The 17,099-nt window shown below is 40.1% G+C and overlaps 1 protein-coding gene across 1 annotated transcript in view; it reads left to right on the top strand.

The window, feature by feature from the left end:
* The window catches only part of LOC119562932 (fatty acyl-CoA reductase wat), a 29,747-nt gene extending 16,127 nt beyond the window's left edge, over positions 1-13,620 (top strand). The window contains exons 2-10 of the mRNA XM_037876084.1: positions 8,446-8,555; positions 10,898-10,972; positions 11,056-11,168; positions 11,241-11,489; positions 11,732-11,987; positions 12,376-12,568; positions 12,636-12,875; positions 12,938-13,195; positions 13,253-13,620. Of these exons, the coding sequence (XP_037732012.1) occupies positions 8,474-8,555; positions 10,898-10,972; positions 11,056-11,168; positions 11,241-11,489; positions 11,732-11,987; positions 12,376-12,568; positions 12,636-12,875; positions 12,938-13,195; positions 13,253-13,340 (1,554 nt within the window). The 5' untranslated portion in view covers positions 8,446-8,473 and the 3' untranslated portion in view covers positions 13,341-13,620. The remainder of the gene's footprint in view (positions 1-8,445; positions 8,556-10,897; positions 10,973-11,055; positions 11,169-11,240; positions 11,490-11,731; positions 11,988-12,375; positions 12,569-12,635; positions 12,876-12,937; positions 13,196-13,252) is intronic.
* Positions 13,621-17,099: the final 3,479 nt, after the last annotated feature.

The raw sequence follows: 17,099 nt of genomic DNA, 5'->3' as shown, positions 1-17,099 counted from the left end.
GACGTGATTTCTTAACCGTTTACCCCCCTGCCCCCGCCCCAGCTGCTTAGCCACCCACCCTCTAAGTGGGTTGAGCCCTTGCCACGCCCCTTCACTTAAGTTCCAGTCATGTCGCATGCCACTTCGAGCTCAAGAGGCTGCAATTTCAATTTGCAAAGAATTTCCATTATGACTCCCCACTCCTTTGATACCCTTCACCAGATTGGGCATTACTGTGAAGGGGATTTCAACTGGGAAAATAAGTTGTTAGGTTTATTATGCGTATAATTAAAAACGATTTTAATAAGAAGATATATAAATAAATAGAAAGATAGATAGATAGAAAGATAGATAAATAGATAGATAGATAGATAGATAGACAGATAGACAGATAGACAGATAGACAGATAGACAGATAGATAGACAGATAGATAGACAGATAGATAGATAGATAGATAGATAGATAGATAGATAGTTAGAGAGATATAGATAGATAAATAGAAAAGATGTTAATAAAAAAAAATGAATAGTAATTTTCAAAGCTTACTTACTTAAAAAAAAATTGGCTAATATTAAAAAATCATTAAATTAAGGAGCGATTCTTTAAAAATCATTTTAGAATAGCAGCGAATATCTTAGGATGTCATCTGTTTGTTAACTTTATTGAATAACAACTATATTTAATTTTGTAATAAATAAAACTATTTTTATAAAATCCAATTAATGGGTAATTATTCCCTTATCAAACATTTTTAAGCATTGCTTTTCATATGTGACTGCATTTTGCGTAAGCTTGTAGTTTGCACGGCTTTTGTTTAACTTCAATTGGAAAATAGCAAACGTTATTTATATGTATGTACGTATGGGCCAAACAAAAATTTGAAATTACATTTAATTATAAATTACACAAATTGCGGCAGTGAGAGGGAGAAGACGTCATGGGGAGAGGGAGATAGAGATAGCTATTGAAAACGATTTAAATGTTTGCTTATTTATTAGCGCATAAATTTGTTTTTGTATATAGTAATATTTTTTGCCGCGAATGCCGTTTCTGCATTACTTGCCCGCGATTGTTGTTGCATTGATTTTTGCCGTGATTTCCACGATTATGGCAGCAACAAAATCGCGAATGAAGAAAAAAATAAACCGATTAATTAATATAAATTATAGCGGAGCGCATTTAATTTATTTATATTTTTTATTCGCCTTCTCGCGTTCGTTACGCTTTTTTTGTTTTATGTCGATTTTGTAATGTCGTGTTGCTGTAATTGTTGTTGTCATTGATAATGAGCGAATTATGTAATTACAATTTGTAATAGTATGTGTTTACGGGTGCATGTGGGTAAGTGGGTGTGCGTTTTAGTTTTTCCACAATTTTGAAAAACTAGCCATAAATAAACAGGTGTAATAATGGCGCAACAAACAATTGAAATTGATTTAAAATTGTTATTGGAAATTTTGGATCTTTGTTCATTTTATGAAGTATTTTATAATAACCATACATGTATGTAGATATATTATATGAAAAATGAGGACAATCAAATTAAAATAAATCATAATAAAAATCAATTAATGTTTAATTAATGTGAATTCAATTAATCGAGCTGTCCATTGAAAAGTTTTTCTTGGTTTGTTTGGACTTTTGTGTTTAAATGGAGTTATTTGTAATGGTATATTTTTAATGAGTAAACATATTATTGTTTGATTTCTAAAAATCAGAAACAGTAATTGCAACAAACGGTGTATTATTTAATTAATTGTTTAAATTGTGATCAAAGAGGCTCATCTCGTTTTTAAGGCACAATTTGCCCATTCAATTTTGAGTTCATGTTATCCCTAATGTCCCCAAGGGTCAAACCCATATTTAACTGCACTTAAACCCTGTACGAGTATTGCTGTATACATTTCACCAAAATCTCTTTGGGCCATCATTGGGCATAGCTTTGGTTGCGTGCAGATGAAGATTGGTAATTTGCCTATTCAATTTGGCTTTGATTGCTGTTATGGCCATGCCAAAATGCGAATATGAGGCAATTGCTTGGCAATATTTGCCTGGCCAATACATAAACGCTATTGCCAGCCACACGGCCATAACCAAAACTATTTGGTTAAACGCTCGAATTGGCCGGCAGCTCAGGTGTGGCTGGGTTTTGGTTATGGTTTTGGGATTGGGGATTGGAATGCAATGGAGTGTTTTACACGGCTGTGAGAATGGAACCCAACCGGAAAGATATCAGCTGATAGCACTCGAATATATATTCAAAGAGATATCTAAACAAGATCCAAGACACGTAGCCCCGCAAAGTTTCATTAATTTAATTGCCGCAAATGTTTGTCACTTGTGTAAGATTCGTAATTGGATATTGCGAGTTCGCACACGTTCTGCTGAAAAGATACGTGTAATTAGCATTTTCCAGAGGGGAATGTCAAGAACCTGCAGTTTGTTCAATGCAAACATCGGACGTTGGATAAAGTCGTTAAGACACACCGCATTTCGCCGACAATAGCTATACTTCGCAGTTTCCCAACGACTGACTGCAATTACTACCGCCGACCCACTAAGTGCCCGAACACACACATATTATCCAAAGGTCGTAGGGGGTTCCAAGAAGGCAGACAGAAAAAAAACGGGGGTTCTACACCCTAATCCCTGCTTAATGGGGTCTGAAAGAAGGCTTCTTTCATTAGATCCCATCGGAGAGATTCATTTGAGCAGCTGTTAATTGGCGCTGGCTGCCATTATGCTGCTCCCCATAAACTAGACGCTGTGACAGACCACTCAATTTCAATACCATTGCGGCTCATAAAATGACGCATCAATATAATCAAAATTATCATTACCACCAGCATTGAGTGGCCTGGGAAATGCGAAATGGAGCCCGACAGATGGGAAATGCGGGATGAGAGAGATGGGCGAGGGGTGAAAGAAGCCACAACAGCCACGGTGCATAAGCGACATAAAAACTATAATCAATATCCATATCCATTAGCGTTATCGTATCAACGAACTCGAATAATAATAGCGTACATATGTATGGATGTATGGATTGTTGGTGGCTACGGCAGACGCAGCCGGGACACGGCTACGGACCCATAGTCCGTGTTCATGGTCCATTCTCCGTTGAACGGACAGCTATACGGACAGCGCACTGCCACCGGATAGGATGCCCGAGCCCGGCACAAGGATACCCACCCGGACACCCCGTGGCGCTTCTGGCCTCCCGTCCATTTGTCTTCACGTAATTATCTTTTAATAGATTTAACGAACATTTTTCGCACCGACTCGTTGCTTGTGTGTCAACCCAGTGACAACAGCAAAAGCAACAACGGTATTAACAAATAGCAAGGAATGAAATCGGGAAAGTCAGAATGGCACATTTAAGGGAATTCTGAATACTCTATTAAAGTGGATTAATATTAAAATGTATAATTAAATAAAAGAACCAACATTTAAAAAGTTGTATTACCAATAATTTTATATTAACCTTTTTCCTGAAACCGTCATTAACCATCCTTTAGTAAATATCTACTTCAAATTACAAGTAAATTCCACTTAAAACGCGAGTTCAGGATAATACTAAAAAACACTTATATAATGATTTGATTGTTATCTATGATAATACAAGTAGTGGTCATGAAATAACTAATTTATGTGAAATTTGGTGGGACTGTCACTGTCATCATTCAAAATAGTTTCAATACTTATTGTCTCGCCCTTTTAAGTGCATTGCAATGTAATGAATGTGTTATCTGATATAATCAACGCTCGCAGTAATTATACAAGAAAAATCGTTTGAATAATCTATGAAAAACATTGTGTTTGTTCGCTCTTCAACTTATTTGCATTGTCACGGGTTTGACAGTAAATACGTGGAGATGCAACCAAATCGATAGCACAGTCATGGCCACTTAACAGAAAAGGGTATGGCCGGCAAGTAGGGCCCAGTGCAGCAGTACGTATATATACGTATATATACTATATAGTACTATAGTCTGGAGCCCCAGTCAGACTCTCAGACAGGCCAAAGCCAACGGAAGTCGGAAGTTGTATGGCACATGCGGTGGTCGTGGCGGTTGCGATGGCGATGGCGTCTGCACCACTGGTAATGGCGATGCCAATGAGGCGATGGTGGGATGGCATAGTGGTTCGTGGGTGGCTCCTGGGTGGCTCATGGGTGGCTCCTGGTTGACTCCACACGGCGATGACGACGATGGCGATGGCAATGCTCGGCCATTTCCATTTTATGGACTTTCAAACTGTTGCTGTTAATTATTTCTTCTTCTTTTAATGTGGCCACTGGTGTTGGCCGCAGTTCTTACTTATTCCGCCGCCCCCAACCTATATATTCAGGACCAGCTCCTCCTGTTAACGATGTTGCCTTTGCCTGCTGATGATGATGATGCTGATGCTGATATTATGCACCACAACCCGCTTTCCCCCCTTTATTTTTTGCATTTCTCGCTCTTGTGGCCGTTGTTTGCACTTTTCCACCATTTTACACTTTATTACAAAAGCATTAAATAAAATTTCAAAGCGAATGAGTCTCGTCAAAAGTGTTCGACGAGGGTCTGGGGGTGTTCTGCGGTTCGGAAAAGTAAAGGAAAAGTGGAGAAAACTGTGGGGGGAGGGGGGGCAGGTGGTTTCGCGATGTAATTTTCGATTCGCATTTGGGTGGTGCGAACAGAATTCCATGGAAATAAGCAAAGTGGTGGTGCAGTCGCTGATTTTTTGTTTGCTGCTGGCCGCGTTGTTCTCATTGTTGCTGTCGGTGCTGTGTTGTTGCATTGCTAACAGAGCTGATCCTGCCCCCTCCTCAACCTCCCCCCCCCCCTTTCATTTCCCCTCCCCTCCAGGGTGCACTTGTTATTGTTGTGGTTCATACTTTTGTTTTTCAGCCCATTGTTAACCGAAAAGTTTTTTGTGTTGTTGTTGCTGGCGAAGTTGTAGCAACAGCAGCAGAAGCAGCAAATGCAGCAGCAGTTGGCCGGCCAGCAGCAGCAGCAACAACAACTGCAGGCAGAATGGTGCACCGCACGCAAACAAGCGCCAAAAGTAAAAGAAGTAGCAGAAGCGGCAACACCAGTTCGAGTCACACAGTGGTGAAATTTCTGAACGGGCATAGCTCCTCTGTCATAAAAAAGTTTCCAAACACTTTTTGTCGTTTAAAAGTAAGAAAGTTGCTTAAAATAAGAAAATTATGCTTATACATAGGGCAAATATATGTAAATATTTTTGTTTTGTTCAGTATTAAAGGTGCGTGTTCAAAATTCCATTTCAAGATAATCTTACTTAAGTATAAATACCACGAAAATATTTAACCTATTATTTACATATATATGAAGCCTCATAAAATGAACAAATAAACCAATTTCGTTTGTTATAAAAATATTTTTTTGCTTTTTAAGTATACTTACTTACAGAATTATTTTACATTTACTGTCAATAATAGTGTTCATCTGTATATTTTTTTACAACAAATAAAATTTTTTTTTTTAATTGTATCCTATTTTCAAGTATTTTTTCCCTTTCTATCACCTTTTTGGCCCACTGTGCCGAACTGTTTCAATTAGCTGCGCTTCGATGTGCATTGACGATGGAGTTTCGGTGTCGACAACTGAGTGGACAGCGGGGTAAGCACGGTGGGCGGTGGGGAAGTATCTGCGGCTGATACTTAAACAATGTATAAATTCGTCTACAAAGTCGAACCCCCCGGCCGCGCCCCCCTGCATTTCCCTTTGCCCCTTGCTCTATGAGAAGTTCATTCAGTGCGTACAGAACGAGTACCTTTCGTAGCTTTTGGATGGCTGGACGGATGGTCGGATGCTCCTACTCGCTGGCATTGGTGGCTCTGTGGTCGTCAACGTGGTGCAATCAGCTGCAGTGGCTTTTTGGCCGCACTGCCAGTTAGCCAGCTAGTCGTGAGTTTGGAGTGGGGTTTTTTTTGGCAGGGGGAAAAGGGGGTATCCAGTCAGTTGAACGAGGCTGGCAGGCTGCCCAGCCAACAGCTACCAGCTAACTAAGTGTCCCTGGCTGCCCCCGGGGAATCCCCGCATTCTGTCATTGGATTGCACTGCGTTGCTTTCGTCACTCATCCGACTGAGTGAGCGCCGAGCCAAGCGCGAGTGGTGTAAAAGCTTCTCAATTGGTGTGAAATGCAACACCCAGCGGCCACAGAAAACTGCATCGGAATGGAAATGGTAAATGGGAATGGGAATGTGCATGGAAAAGGAGGAACTGGTAATGGGGCTCGGTTTTCATTTGCAAATATGGCAAATATGGGTTAATTGTGCGAGACTTTGACTTGCACGAATTTATTTAATTCTCATTTTCATATCGAATTCGAGCTTTCGCAATCCCATTGTCACCGCAGCCCTTTGCTTTCCTTTTGGGGTCCCATTCCCTTTGTTTGCTCCCGCCCATTGTTCATGGCGCGTTGGTTGTTTGTTCTCCACGCACTTACATGCTGACAGTGTCGGCCGATGGTGTAAGGCGGTCGGAGTAATTTATTTACTTATCTTAAGAAAGTTTATTTTCATTGTTGAAATCATTAAAAATAAATTTTATCAATTAGGTAATGTAATTTATTATAAACGTAATTGTAGAAATATTGATACCATTTTAAAGGTAATAAAAAAATAAAATATTTTAACCTTGGTATCTTTTTAGTCATTTAATTTATTTAAATATAAATTGAATATAAATTGAAAGTCAAGGAATATTTATTGAATTAGTGTGGAAATCAATTTTAAAATATTATGCCATGAAATTATAAATGTATATTATTTTCTATATAAAAGAATGTGCTTAGGATATGTTAACCAATATTCCGATATAGGATTCAAAACTTGGACTGAAAATAAAAGAATATTTAAATCAACGCTAGCTAATTAGTACAACTTCTAAGATATTAAAAGTGGAAAGTGAATGCAATGAAACCCAATTATTTAAATTGAGATAATAACTGACCAAAGATATGCGGTAATTATACTAAATACGGTTGTTTAATCATTCCCTTATCGCAATACCCCTTTATTTAATGATCCGACCCGGTTCCATATTAACATACGCCCCCAATTATACCGATAAATTGGCGCTATATTGGCAAATTAACCACCGATTCCTGAACTTAAATACCTGTTGGGAGTTCAAATGAAATTGCCAGTATACAGTTGTGAAACGCACTGTACTTACTGTTTGCTCTGCTCCCCCTTCATTTGTTGGGTGAGATATCTCACTGTGGAACAATGCCCTCTGAGCTTTGATTACTTTGTCATTTTCGCTTGGGTTCTGCACCGGAATTCGCGACTCCGGGTTTTCGGAGAACTTAATTCAATAGACTGGAGTCATTCGTTAATGCTGCCCAGCCTGTAATTATCACTATTAGTACGTACTAACTAAGGTTTCGAGCATGTGCGCACTTTAACATTATTTTCAGGCGTCATCGAACTGCCAATGACTGTCATTGGGCACTCGAATCGAAATCGAAATAAAATTTATGAGTTGAAGTAACAGGTTGACCACTGCATGCGCCTGCACTTTGAAATTCCTACGCCGAAAACTGGTTCATTAAAATATTCGAACCGAGTTCAAAATGTGATTTAATTCGCTGCACACTTTGCTGTAAATAAAACGAGTTCAAAAATTTTGTAATTCATTTGTTATCGCAACTTTTGCATAGTTTTATTAAGATCATTCCACGCTGCAATTGCTTTCGAAAATTTGAATTTTATTAAATTTTATTTGAGTTCGGTTTCATATCTCTCCTTGAGATTTTTGTTATTTTTTGCCTTCGTGTTTTTTGGCCTGTGTCAACAGGTGCGTCTGGCACTTCATTAGAAATTTCACTGACGCGCTCCACTCTTTCCCTCCATCTCCCTCCGACTTTCCCCTATACCTTTCCCTTTTCCACATTCTCTGGTCTGCCAGCAAAGAACAAAGTTTTAATTAAATTTCGAGCTTTACTGGAGCGAAATTTACTTACATATATATATTTGATTTTTAGTAGCCAAGAAACAGTCGCATGGCTACCGCTTTGGGGCTCTTGTAATTGGCTTTATGGTTTTCGCTTCCCATTCATCTAGCTCGAATTAAAGGAATAATTTCCCGAAACTTCTGTGTTTTTTGGGGGGCGGTTAGCTGAATGGGTGTCCAGATATTCAATTAAGGGATTATCTGTGTCGCCGAAAGGGAATGAAATTGCAGTTCTTTTCGCTATAATTTTGGGCTTTAAGTGGGTGGCCTGTGCTCCTCTAAGCGGTTTACGTTTTAGCCAGTGATTAGTAGCTTATTTTATATAGTTGATGTTAAGTTTATGTAGAATGGCGGAAATACGTTGTATACCCCATTTCTGATTCAGTTTAAGCGGTTAAGATCAGTTTAATGAACTTTAATAAGATGTGTATAATTCAAAACGAATATCCAGTTTCCAGCCTTAATTAATTCCCATATTTATTCCCTTCTTACAGATAATTAGGAAACATTAACCCTGCTAAGATGGATGATCCCAAAATAATGAACATCATGAACGGCATGAAAACGCTGGAAGATCATTGTCAGCTCATAAATGACGTGAAGGGTAAGTGACCATTCAAAAAAATGTGAAAAAAATAATGCAAACAAAAAAATATCCAACCAAGATCAACGCAAAAACCCCGGCCACAAACCAGGAAAAATAAAAGGCATTTATGTGAAATATTACATTAGCGGGGGATGACTGCCTAAGGGAAAGTTGAGGAGGAGGTTGGTGGGGCTTGGTGGGATTTAAAAACAAAAATTTGTTGAAATTGACAAATTATGTGACAGACTTTTGTCTGCCGCCCACAGAATCCGAAGAGCCAACAACAATTGTTGACAATTCACTCAAAGTGGGGACCCCAAGCCCCCCCCGATGTTGTTGTTTCTGGTGCTGGTGCTGATGCCATGGGTGTGGGTTCGAAGGGGGGGCTTAGCTGTTACTGCTGGTGTTGGAGTTAGCGTTGAACAAATGCCCCAAAGCGCTCGAAAAGCTTTAAACGCCGCACTCCAACTCCCACTCGAGTCACTCCAAGTGAGGCTCAATTTCGCCGCGTCCACGGAACAATGACGGTTGAGTGCTGTCTTACTGCTGGGTTTCGGAAGGGGGTTTTTCAGGGGGTTGGGGGTTGGGGGTTTTCACATTTTCAGTTTAAGGTTTTTGGGGGCGGCGGGCGCGAGGCGATGCAAAGTGCGCTTGAGTTGCATTTAAGCCAATTAGCATAGGTAAACAAAACATTTGAGTGAGCCAACCCAAGTGCTTGTGGTTGAGTGCGGCCTCGGGCCAGGAATTTGCTCCAAGGAGTGGGTGGTTGGGTGGTCGGATGCTTGGGTGGCTCCCCGAGGTGGCATAGCCGTGGTTTGCCATCGGACAGAGGCAGCTCTAGGTGTCAAGTTGTATTTGTATGAATGTGTTTGTTGTGCCTCAGCCTCGAGGCACGGATGAAGGGCCGCCGGCGGAGACACATCCTCCTCAGCAATGTTGCATTTATTATGCAATTATCAAGTGGCAATTGTGCAAGGGTGTCGGCTGGATATCCCATTGTGTGTGCAAGTTTGTGTGCTTGGGCCCCTGTTCTCCGGCTGACAGTGATTTACGCCGACTATTGGCAATTAGGCAGCTCGAGATGAAGGCTACGGCGAAGCGGGCCATCTCAAGATGAAATGCCATTCAATTGAGGAATGTGCAGAGACAGGGCACTGAAAACAAACACAGTTAAGTTAGTAATAGTAAATTTTATTTTAATAACAAATGATTAAAATAAACTATGATAGGTTATTAGCCAAATATTTACAAATGTTTTGTTTTACAATTAGCAGCCAGTTAAAGCTTTGTAGTTTTGTTAATTGGAGGAATATTAATTAGCGCTGTCTTATTACTCATTTTAATAAAGTGTTAAAAGTTAAATATATATTTTAATGTTTCTAATAATTTGGATAACCATTAAAAAATCTCTAAAATAGTAAAGTGAAGGAACCATTATCTTTGTTTGAAATTATTTCGTAAAGATACGGTTTTCTTGTAATCCTTAAATGGTTACAAATTAGCGTAAAAACATAAATTAAATAAGATTTTTTAAAAAATATTTGGCAAGCAATAAAATATTTCTTAAGATCGGATGTTAAAAAAGGATTTTATATATAAACTGACTTCCATTCATCGTAAAACTTAATTTAGTTTAAATGATATAGAAATACCTAGCGTTGGTAAATGGCACAAGAGTGTTAGATATTGTATTTTTTTGAAAATCTTTTCAGAAACATTTTTCTGTCAGTTCAGTTGCTAGTACACGTGTAGCATATGCAACTGTGCGTGTGCCAGTATTTTAGGCGTGTGTGCGTTTTAGACAATAGATGAATGGCTCGACGAGCTGCTAACTTGCAAATATTTACGAGTGGCCCAGCAAGTGGCAGGCAACGGCAACCGATGCCGCAAACAACAATGTGGGCAGAGATGGATGGCCTCCACAGGGGGTGGTGGCATGGGAATGGGAGGATTCCGGGGGGAGGGGTCTAGACCCATTGGCAGGCGGCGTTGAAACGTCAAGTGTTGTTGCCGTTTTGGCACTTTTGCAAATATGCAGCCAGGAGCTAACCTCGTGCCCTCCCAACTATGCTGAGTGTTTGTGGGTCTGTCTGCTGCTGCGATTGTGTGGGTGCCAGCAGTATCTGTGTGTGGCGTGAATTATGCGCAATTCAAGTGGCATTTGATGCGCATTTAAATTCGTGACGGGGCTTCAAGTTGGTGGCAAACAAACCAAACCGAACTGAAGTGAAGTTAGCAGATGCAAACAGATGGTTTTTGGATGGGCGGGGGCATGGGATGGGCGCCCTTCTGAGCCCACCAATGATGCGCATCAAATTGGCTAATTGTTTAATGACTGTTTGCATTGATCTCTTCCCCAGACGAGTCGCCCATGCAAATGTTCTACAAGGACAAGGGCGTCTTCCTTACTGGCGGCACAGGATTCTTTGGCAAAAGTAAGTTCCACTCGACTCCCAGTACGTGACTGGAATTCCAACCCAATATTTACCCCATCTCATCTCGTGTCTCGTGTCCCCAGTTATCATTGAGAAATTGTTGCGCGTCACGGAGGTGGGACAAATCTATTTGCTGATACGCACCAAGAAGGGCAAGGATGCCTTTGCCCGCATTGAGGATCTGTTTAATGATCCGGTAAGTGATAGTGGAGGCCTGGTAATTGTATTTCCTGTTCACAGATGAATTAATTTTTTGGTTTTTCCACAGGTCTTTGCCAAGATGAAGCAGCTGAACCCAAAGTACCGATGCCAGATCACCATTATCAGTGGCGATTGCTCGCTGCCCGGACTGGGAATCACTGCCGATGAACGCGAGACGATCCTCGAGAACGTCAATATCGTCCTGCACAGTGCGGCCACAGTGCGTTTCGATGAGAAGCTCAAAATGGCCATTGCCATCAATGTGCATGGAACCAAGGAAATCATAAAGCTGGCCAAAGAGATTGTCAACCTGAAGGTGGGTTTTTAATTACTAAAATACGGATTCTATCAAGCAATCATATTTTTTGAACAAATGATCAAATAAACTGACATAGATATTATGATTTTTGAGGAATATTTTATAGATCTAAAAATGAGGTATGATTGTTGAAAAATAGATCATTTTTCATTATCTGCGGTCCTAGATAAAAACAAATAAATAAGGATATGGAATATATTTTTCTTATAGTTTTTTATGTGTCCTTCAACTTTTTCCAGGCCCTTGTCCATGTCTCCACAGCATTTGCGCACTGCAACATGCGTCACATCCAGGAGAAGTTCTACAGCGGCACGATGACCGGCGAGAATGCCTTTAAGCTGAGCGAGTGCCTCGATGAGCACACCCTTAACACCCTGACGCCGACCATCATCAAGGGGTATCCGAACACCTATACATTCACCAAAGTCCTGGCCGAAAATGTAGTGCAACAGAGCGCCCAGAACATGCCAGTCACCATCTTCAGACCAGGCATTGGTGAGTTTCATCTTACAGTTCTCTCTGAACTAACCTAATCTTAAAGATAAACTCAATATCATTAAATTAGGTTTTTTATTAAATCGATTTACTGAATTTTGAATATTTGGTATCCACCCTGCAATTAAGTCGTGCATTGTGCAACAAGTTCGTTAGGTTAAAATTAAATAATACTTTTGCTAAGATTTTCACAGTCATCGTTATGTAATATAAATCATTCATTAGGCCACAGGCGTTTTTAGTAAAATATATTAATGATTTTCTAGCTTGCTAAAAACCAGTTATAGAGGGTGCAAAATGAGCTTGCTTTAAATGGAAGAACATGTTATATATGGGCATTTATTTTGCGTTCAAAAATATAAAAGATGGTTAATTATAATATTTACAGTGATCACTACTTACCGCGAACCGGTCACTGGCTGGATCGACAACATGTACGGTCCCTGTGGAGTCATTGTGGGAATTGGATCCGGAGTTCTACGTGTTTTCACGGGTGACATGGACAATAAGGCGCACATTGTGCCGGTTGATATGTGTGTTAATGCACTTTTGGCCAGTGCATGGGATATAGCGCGGAACAAGTAAGTAAACATATGTCAATTTATTTAATATATAGAGAATAAATATATAATTTTATTCCCCTTGTAGATATGAGACTCCGCCGATTTACAATTACGTCCCGGATGCCGAGAACATGGTCAGCTGGAGGCGTTACATGGAGGATGGCTTTGAGTACGGCTGTGACATTCCGATGCGGAAGTCCATTTGGTATCCGCGTTTCACCATTGTGCCGCACATGTGGCAGTACCACATCCTGTGCTTCTTCTACCACACGTTGCCCGCCCTGGTTATGGATGCCATCATGGTGATAATCGGCAAGAAGCCCAGGTGGGTTTTCGTTATTAATTATACTTAAGAGAATCATTAAAATCCTCTTGGTTCTTTCCTAGAATGATGAAGATCTACCGCAAGATCCACAAACTGAGCAATGTCCTCAAGTACTTCAGTTCTAACGAATTCCGCTTCGACAACGATAATGTGAGGAAACTTACTGAGAAACTAGATGATCGGGACAAGCGGCTCTTCTCCTTCGATATGCGCGATCTTGACTGGACCAATCTGTTCCGCGTCAGTCTCTACGGATTGCGACTGTATGTGGTCAAGGATGATCCCAGTAATATTCCTGAGTCCATCAAGCGCTACGAGAGGTATGTACTTATCAACCCCTCAATCAATCTTAATTACTTAAATATTTCTCATTTCAGATTGAAGGTCCTGCACTATACGACACTGGGGGTTTTCTATGCGCTAGCTGCCTGGGCGCTTTATACCCTCGTCAAGCTCTTTTTATAGGACCCGTTTACTTAATCTTTCGTAATCTGTTTAGGGCATATCTTTTACTCCTCATACTTTCGGCGCAAACTCTAACATTTTCGTTTCCGCAATAGTTTTTAGTTATAGTCGTAACATATCCATACGCCCATAGTCATATGTTTGAAACGCTTTATCCGAATCTTGTATAGCTTAGTTCGTACGTCTCTAAATGTAAATTTGCAAATGTTGATGGCGTAATGTGGATGTAGATGATCGAATACAAGTACAATAAAAACTGCTTCACATTTTGTTTGGGAAATATTTACTCGTTTTCTCTTTATAAATATTTTGGTGCGTTGAGCCTGACAGCTAAAATATTAATTAAATTAATTTTATTTATCTTATTCCATTTTAAACAAACAGAAGTTGCATAAAACAAATATCTAAAAACACCTACAATCAAACCAAATTCAACAGTGAAATTGCTCAACAGGTCGTTAACTTGTTAGACAAACAGAATATGTTTTTCGCTTTTAAAGTAGGACAAGAAATTCTTTAACTGAATCTGAAACCAATTTTTTTTTATTACTGCGAGCATTGAATTGAAAAGCTCGATTTAAATGAGTGCTTAAATTGCTCACCAGTGCGTATGCTTAATATATGTTGCCCGACTTTTAAATACATGTATTTTTCGGTTTCCAGGCACAATTCACTTAACCTTCAACTTCATTCCCCATTCGATTTGTACATGCTTATGACTCCTCTGTGTACGATATGTATGGGCTCAAGTTTCGTAGATACTTGGCAAGTCAAGGATGAACTCGTCAAAAATGTTGTAAATTATTCACCAACGATGTGCCTTCTTCCTATTTCGTTGCCTATTTTCTTTAATTTCATCCTATTTTCGTTAATCCACTTCTAAAATAATTATTTGGGTGATTGAGAACATCATTGGACATACATGTTATTCACTTGTTCTATTAAATTTTTTTCTGTTCCTCCATGAATGAAGTCGGAGATTTGTTAGGGGAAATACAGAGGTGAAAGCGAACTGGGAATGATCACAAATTGAAAACAATAAGATTCGTTTGATTTACACACCAGCTTAAAATCGAAATATTTTATTGCATATTTCCAGGCGTGTTTGTGTGGGGAGCAAAAAGAGTCGTAAAAATAATGCCCAGAGGTAGCTTATCAAATTGCGAACAGCAGCAGTCCGATGCAAAATCCTGTAAGGCGCTTTATCGCTTTACGCTCGCACACAAACACATTTTTTTTCCTCCTTTATTTTTCGTTCGATGTGTATATACTTGTATATGTGTATGTGCATAAATAAATCCGTACATGTATCGTATCGCATCGCTTTGCATTGCAGCAGCACTCGCATTCGTATGATTTCAAAATTAAAATCACAGCATAACCCAATCAGCCTCCACAGTTCCCGTGAAGAGGCGCCAAGCTGAAACCAAAGCCAAAGCCGAAGCCAAAGCCTGACGCCTGTTCGTCCCGCCCCTGGATCTCCTGGTCCTCCAGGTCCTCATTTCAGGAGCTGCCTCCCCTGCCCTTTCCCTGATTTCCCAGCTTTCCCCCTTCTGCTCACAGCTCATTCCCAATACAGCCATAAAACTCTCGCATACTCATCAAACATACACGAATAAGTAAGGGACGGGCGAGGGCCAGAGGAGTGGGAATTCTGCTGGCGTGCACTGGGAAAAATTAGATCAACATGTTGATAGTAACCCTACCCCTCTTATAGACCTAAGATAATGTGCCTTAAAATTTTGTTATTCCTATATATATTTTTAAAACTATTCAACCTTTTAGGTTCTCTCTCTGTAGAATTGTAGAGTCTTAATGAATTGTTGTTGCCTTTAAATAAAACTGGAGTGTTGAAAAAATATTTTTAAAACTTTTAAATACAATGTCCAGTCTAAAATATAGAACAAAAAATTATGACGAGCGCATCTTCAACCTACAAAAGTTCTGAAATCAACTTTTGTGACGAAAAATCATTTTACTTTTGACAAAACAAATTCACTATCTAAAATTTACACATTCAGGTACTGCCGTTTCCAGTGAGTCTTACTTATTACCAGTTTGACTGAGAATTGGGAAATGCTTCCTTTATGGAACATCTTTTAAAATTTTAAATAACATTTTTTCTGTATGACTTTTGTGTTCAATTTTAATTATAATGCGGTGTAGCTTATGAACTAAATATTTTGTGACGGTGTGCCATTAAACATGGAGTTGGGTGCCAGGGTTTGGCGGTTGCCTTCGCACATTCTGTGAAAAATGTTTGTCAAACCGCAGCGAGCGTGGCGCGCAATGATTGAAGTCGCTGCCATGCGGATTCCACTGCTGCTGCTGCTGTTGCTGTTGCTGCTTTTACTGCTGCTGTTGCTGCTGCTTCTGCAGATGCTGCTGCTGCAGCTGCTGATGTTGCTACTGCGGCTAGGGCCATTACAGTTGCTGCTGCCAAATCTCCCATGTAGATTTTTCAACTGAAATTGCCACAGCGCTGCGGCGCGCAGTACCAATTAAAGTGAGCGTGTGACTGTGACTTGGAGTATTTCGTAGACGAGACCATAACTTCCCGATATCCTGCTACTGCTACTGCATAAATATATGGCCACAGAAATCTACACACATACATATGTATGTATATTCTATATAGGGACTGAATGGCTGGCCAGAAATTGCAAGCGTCGCAACACGAACGAGCGAGCTGAACATTGAAAGACCAAACAATCTCAATCTCTCAAATTAGATTTTCAGAAAAATGCACCTCTGGGAAATGCACAATGAAAAAGCAACTGGCCTCAAACACACACACACCAGCACGAACAGAGCCTTACACGCACTCACACACACACATGCACACACTTCGGCTCGGCTGATAAAACGAAGTTAAACGAAAGGACGAAAGCTTTCAGAGAGATTTTGCCTGCCCTTCTCTCTCGTTTGATTTCGGGCTAAACTCTCTCTCGGAAGAGAGGAAATACGAAGGCGAGTCCTCTCACGTAGCTGGACCATAATAACGGTACATGAAGTGCATGCTTATTCAAGGGTTGTTCATTCGTGAAATTAATATTGCGGCAACCGTCGCAGCACGCGCGCCTCAATGTTTATGTTGCTCCTGGCGCTGTTGTTGCTGCTGTCGCTTCTGATGTTGCTGCTGTGCCGCGAACGTTGCTGTTGCTGTTCGGCTCTGGATGGTGCTGCTGTGCATCCGATGTTGCTGCCGTGGCAGGGCATATTGTAACGCTTTTTATGGCCGCTCTGCAGTTTGTTACGCTTACGATGCCTGACATTATTGTATTTTACACAGGGAAAATGCTCTTAAGTGGTGATCGCCATCAAAATATTATAATATAATATAAAACTAAGAAACTAAACATTATTTTCGCTCCCTAAAAGTAGGCATCATAATATTTTTGGTCCTAGAAGTTTCAAATTAAGGATCAAATCTAGTAACTCTTATTTACTTAACAAATCTATGGTACATTTTTTTTAAGTAGTTCCTAAAAGTATCTTCCTCAGAAGAACGTCTTTGGAAATTGAATTTTCCCTTGGTGTAGTGTTCCAAATCCACTCGTTCCGCTTTCTCTTCGCCTTTCTCCCATGCTCTAGCTCTCTCTTTTTAATATCCCCTGCCCTTGTGTGTGTGCGTGTTAGCCGGCATGCGTTTATTTGTCTGCCTCATTGCCATTGCCCTCAGACCATTATCAGATTTTGTAATAGCTTTACGTTTATTACTTTCTTACATTTTTTTTTGCCGAACCTTTTTAATTTCGT

This window comes from Drosophila subpulchrella, chromosome 3R, assembly GCF_014743375.2.
Source record: "Drosophila subpulchrella strain 33 F10 #4 breed RU33 chromosome 3R, RU_Dsub_v1.1 Primary Assembly, whole genome shotgun sequence".
Taxonomy (NCBI): domain Eukaryota; kingdom Metazoa; phylum Arthropoda; class Insecta; order Diptera; family Drosophilidae; genus Drosophila; species Drosophila subpulchrella.
Note: the sequence above shows the minus strand (reverse complement) of the source record. Positions and strands in the feature narration are given on the sequence as shown.